At 35.6% G+C, this 4,678-nt stretch overlaps 1 protein-coding gene across 1 annotated transcript; it reads right to left on the bottom strand.

Annotated features, from left to right (window-relative positions):
* Positions 1 to 1,463: 1,463 nt before the first annotated feature.
* LOC120630614 (prolactin-releasing peptide receptor-like) lies at positions 1,464 to 2,786 on the bottom strand. Its single transcript, XM_039899879.1, has one exon. The coding sequence runs from the start codon at positions 2,784 to 2,786 to the stop codon at positions 1,464 to 1,466; it is 1,323 nt and encodes a 440-aa protein (XP_039755813.1).
* Positions 2,787 to 4,678: the final 1,892 nt, after the last annotated feature.

Here is a 4,678-nt window from a genome sequence, read left to right as displayed (position 1 = left end):
GTCATCGAAATCAGCAAACGTCATATACAAAAAATATTTTCCAAAAATATTGGGAACTCTCGAAATCTTCTCCCACATTACACTTGGGTACGTCTAGACGGCCGCACCTGAAAACAAATATGTTATGACAAACTTATACAAAAGGAGGAGGTTTACATCAAGCCGTGGCCTCAATATTCTTATCATTCTCTGGTACAAAAACCTCTCGACTAAACTGAATTGACATGTTTAAAAGTTATCCTACTTTAGACTAAATTTTAGACATGTCAATTAAATTTTGTTTTGGGTTTTTTGTTACAACGGCACACTAGAAATGAAACTATTGTATAACGTTCACGATCTTTTTGAGGCTAGGTTAGCCTCGTTTAAATTCGATGAATAGGGAATAAAAGACGGAATTTCTTAATCAGAAAGAGAGGAAATTCCATTTTCATTTGTTAAAAAACACATAACAATAACGCTAAAGCCGGTTTATCTTTTTTTTTATATAAAACTTACTCAAACTGAACAATGATTACAATTTAATGGGTATTTATGAATTCTTATAAAACTTAACTAATAATATCCGAATTACGGAGTAAGAAATTAGACCTTATTAATCCCAGTGCCTTGAAATAAATCAATGTTATTAAATAAATATGACTTTGATTAAAATTAAAATCACTTAAAAATAGTGAAGGATGACGCCATCTCGTAACATCTGCAACCTAGTCCAATATTAGCCGTAATTAGCCTTCAATCCGACTACACCAAATAACACATTAAAAAACCAAAAACTCATATTTACACTACCAATTAATAACGTGATACGCTCATATACGGAACAGCCTGTACTTAGTATTTCATTGGTATGAACTAGAAAATGTGTTTTGTTACACTGGTATGAACTAGAAAATGTCTAATAACAACATGTTTACTCGCGTACCTGCATTGCGAGCACTATAACTGTAGTTTCGTTTTAATTCAGTATTCAAGTACCTAAGTTATTTTTTTTTTATTTTTTTTAGATCAACTTAGAGTAAAAACAATTAACAACAACTAGGTAACTCACCTCGTCTTAAACCGCAAGGGTTTATGTGTCTAAGGGTGTATGTGTGTAATATAATTAAGATTAATAATATAATTAAGATTAAGTAAATAATAATAATAATATAATTATGCATTGATACATAAACCCTTGCGGTTTAAGACTAGGTGAGTTACCTAGTTGTTGTTAATTGTTTTTACTCTAAGTTGATCTAAAAAAAAAAATATATTATTTACTTAATCTTAATTATATTATATTATTATTATCACACGATTTATTTTTATTTAAGAGGAATAATTAAGGAAGCAAGGAGTACCTTGCTGTGCTGTATCCCGACAAGTTAGCAAGGCTTATGGCAACAGTGCGATGAATCTAAAAATAATGTGATGTTCGTCAATTAATAAATAATTCAATTACTCACCCATGATATCAACTGTTAGAATTGACTCTGTGACGGGCCACTGCTAAACGACTCCTCATTGATCAATCTCAGTTTCACAGACTCCCTTCGCAGGTTATAGCTCGTCGATATATGACAATGTTTCACATCCACAGTCAATAAGTCCTCATTCAATTCCACACCGCTCTTTTCAACGTCGGCTGCAGCGCTCGGCTTCCTTTTATGTCTAAACGAAGGTGCTCTTTGAGAACTGGAACCTAGGCTATCGGTCGCCGTGTTCCCGTTAAAAGTTTTCTCCGACTGCAACATGCCTAATTGCTCTAATGGTATATTGCTTCGGAGCTGTATAGACGTGTCAATGCACGGTATCAATTGCTTGAACTCCTTCCTGAAGTTCTCGTTCATCCAAGCGTAAATGAAAGGGTTGTAGCATGTCGACGACATCGCTATTACGTGACACAAGAAGAATATAAGAAAATAGTATTTAGAGTGAATCGCGTATATGTAGTAGTCGTTGTAGAGATTTGTCACGTTCAAAGGCAGCCACGAGAGACCGAATATCGTCACCATTGTAATCAGCATTTGATTCGTTCGACGCTTTCTATATTTATCAAACTCTTCTTTACGAGTATTTTTACTCGCGGCTTTAGCTTTCGCCCGATCGTTCAATTTGAAGCTGACACAAGTGTAACATATAGCAATTACGCTGAACGGTAAAACAAATTGTAAAATAGAGGTTACTGAACCGAAGATACGTCTCAACTTTTCAGTTGGCCAAGATTCCTCGCAAAACCTACCGATTTGTATATCGTAATAAGACATAAAAACAGCGTACGGTAAAGTGACCGTTATAGAGAATATCCATATCATAATAATCACTATGATACACGTTTCTATCTTCATTCTCGGTCTGAATGGGTATATTATTACAAAAAACCTATCGATCGCGATAGACATAAGTGTTAAAGTTGATATGTATACGCTGCAACCCTGGGCAGAAGGCATCATGTGGCATAAAAGAGTACCCCAACTCCATGTACCACGGAAGGAATATAAAGGTGTGAATGGTACTGCGAATAAACAGAGCAGTATATCCGATAACGCTAAATTGCTTATGAAGAGGTTGGTAACCGTTTGCATTGCTTTATTTCGTACGACAACGAAGCACACTAAAACATTACCGAGCAAACCTAAAACAAAAATGATAGTGTATATCACACAGAAAGCTGACTGGACCCATTTGTTATCTATGATGTTTTCGTAGCCGACTAGATGTGGTGGCGGGGACGCGCCTTGAGTCCCGTTCCTTAACTTCTCAGTAACGTTTAGGGAGTAGGGGTAGCTTAATGTAGCGTTCATTGCTCCGAGTGGTAACTCCGGTTCCAAAAGCAAATATTTCCTTGGCTTGTCAGTTTTACGAGCTTCAGTGAGATTCACGGTGCGACCTGTAACAAAATATAATGCAATTTAACGTTTCCACTACGCTGAGTTTCTGTATAAATCGTCCCTATTTCGATACATAAAAATAGGTCTGAATAATTTTATGAAACTGAGACGAACATTGAATTAATTTATAAGCCTGTTATATTTGCTTAATGTATGAAATGAAAGGAACGACCTTTGTCAACAAAAAAATTACGTTGGGAAGGAAGATAAATCCCTATTTAGCTAGCTATTTATTTTCGAATATGTATGTATATATAAGAGATTACTTGCATCAATAAGGCCGCCTTTGCATGCCTACAATTTTTGTTCTTTATTTTATGTATATTTTGATGTTTGTTTGCAATAAAGTATTTCTTCTTCTTCTTTCAAACCTGAACACAGCCATACTGATTGACAGTACAAGTTATAAAAAATACGGTAGGCAGTGCTTTGGGGCATGTGCTAAGTGCACGCCACTCTGTTCATTAATGCCATAGAAACAACGCTATAGTTAAAAAGATATGAGATCTAAAAATAGCTTGACTTAAATTGTAACACTTTTATCCAGCTAGATGCATAAATATTAATAACCTACGTGCTAAATAACGTTTCCTTGCACACTTTCTCATATATCGCATACTGCTATGAACGTGTTCTTACCAGCAGGTATATTAATATGCCTTCCTGGGAACTCGTGTTTTACAGTACAGTGTCACGGTCCTACCTAGGGGATAATTACGTAACGCAGTCACAATCACCATTGAATATTTTCTTTCTATTCAACTACAAGTTAGTTTTTGATTGTTATCTGATGTAGTGGTAAGCTAGGATACATTCTAATGCATTTCTTCACTAACTAAGGCCATGCTAATCTAATGAGATTTCTAGACATAAATCAACCGTTCACCAATAATTATGACCTAAGATTTGATGAAACATTTTTTTTCTAAAAACACTTTTTTTTTCCTAATGCCTAGGTTTGGTGAAAACGGGCATAAGACGTTGGCGGGCTAAGCTGTTAGAGGCAACCTATAACCTTAATTGGTTTCTATGCGGCATCGTAACGAAACACTGTTCACTTGACGGCAAGTTTTTGTCGTTTAATTCAAGATATCTACTATAAAAACACCCTAAGACTCCCTGCTTTAGAAGTTAAAAACACACAGACTCAGTGGCTGGCTGTCTTACCAGGGTATGATACGACTAAAATCCTCCTCTTATACGAGTTACAAATCAATTTTAGGGTAGGCAGTACTTTTGTGAATGTATGAAGTGCACACCACTACACAGACTATAGTACAATACGATTTTAAGGATTCAAGTCTGAGTTATGCCTATATGAATTAGTAACTGTAGTTTGAGTTGAGTATGCGCTTTTATCACCTTATAAATTAAGAAGGAATATTGAACCTATCAATACTTAAGCACATATATATATTAAGTCAACGTTATTATAAAGATATGATGTTCTTCTTAATGACAAAGAGTCCCTAGCATCAACATACATATGTCGCAGCCGGAAATGAGTACGGACACTAAAATGAAACACAAACGCGCCAACTAGCGGCTAGCACGCATCAACAGTTTTGGCGCGCTTCGACAGAGTCGTGACGGGGTCTACTGAATAGATTGGGATTATTAATTAGTTGGGACTCAAGGCAGAAAGACGTCGTCACGGAACTGTCCGACGTTTCTCTTAGTGGTTATTATTTTAAAAGTTGCTATTACGATATTAGTTAAATTCAGTGTAAGAAGTTAAATTCAGTGTAAGAAGTTAAATTCAGTGTTCGAACAAAGCGAGTCAAATTTAAAGGTGTTCTTATTGC

The sequence above is a fragment of the Pararge aegeria genome, chromosome 16 (assembly GCF_905163445.1).
Source record: "Pararge aegeria chromosome 16, ilParAegt1.1, whole genome shotgun sequence".
Classification (NCBI taxonomy): Eukaryota; Metazoa; Arthropoda; class Insecta; order Lepidoptera; family Nymphalidae; genus Pararge; species Pararge aegeria.
This window is presented reverse-complemented; position numbering and strand designations above follow the sequence as displayed.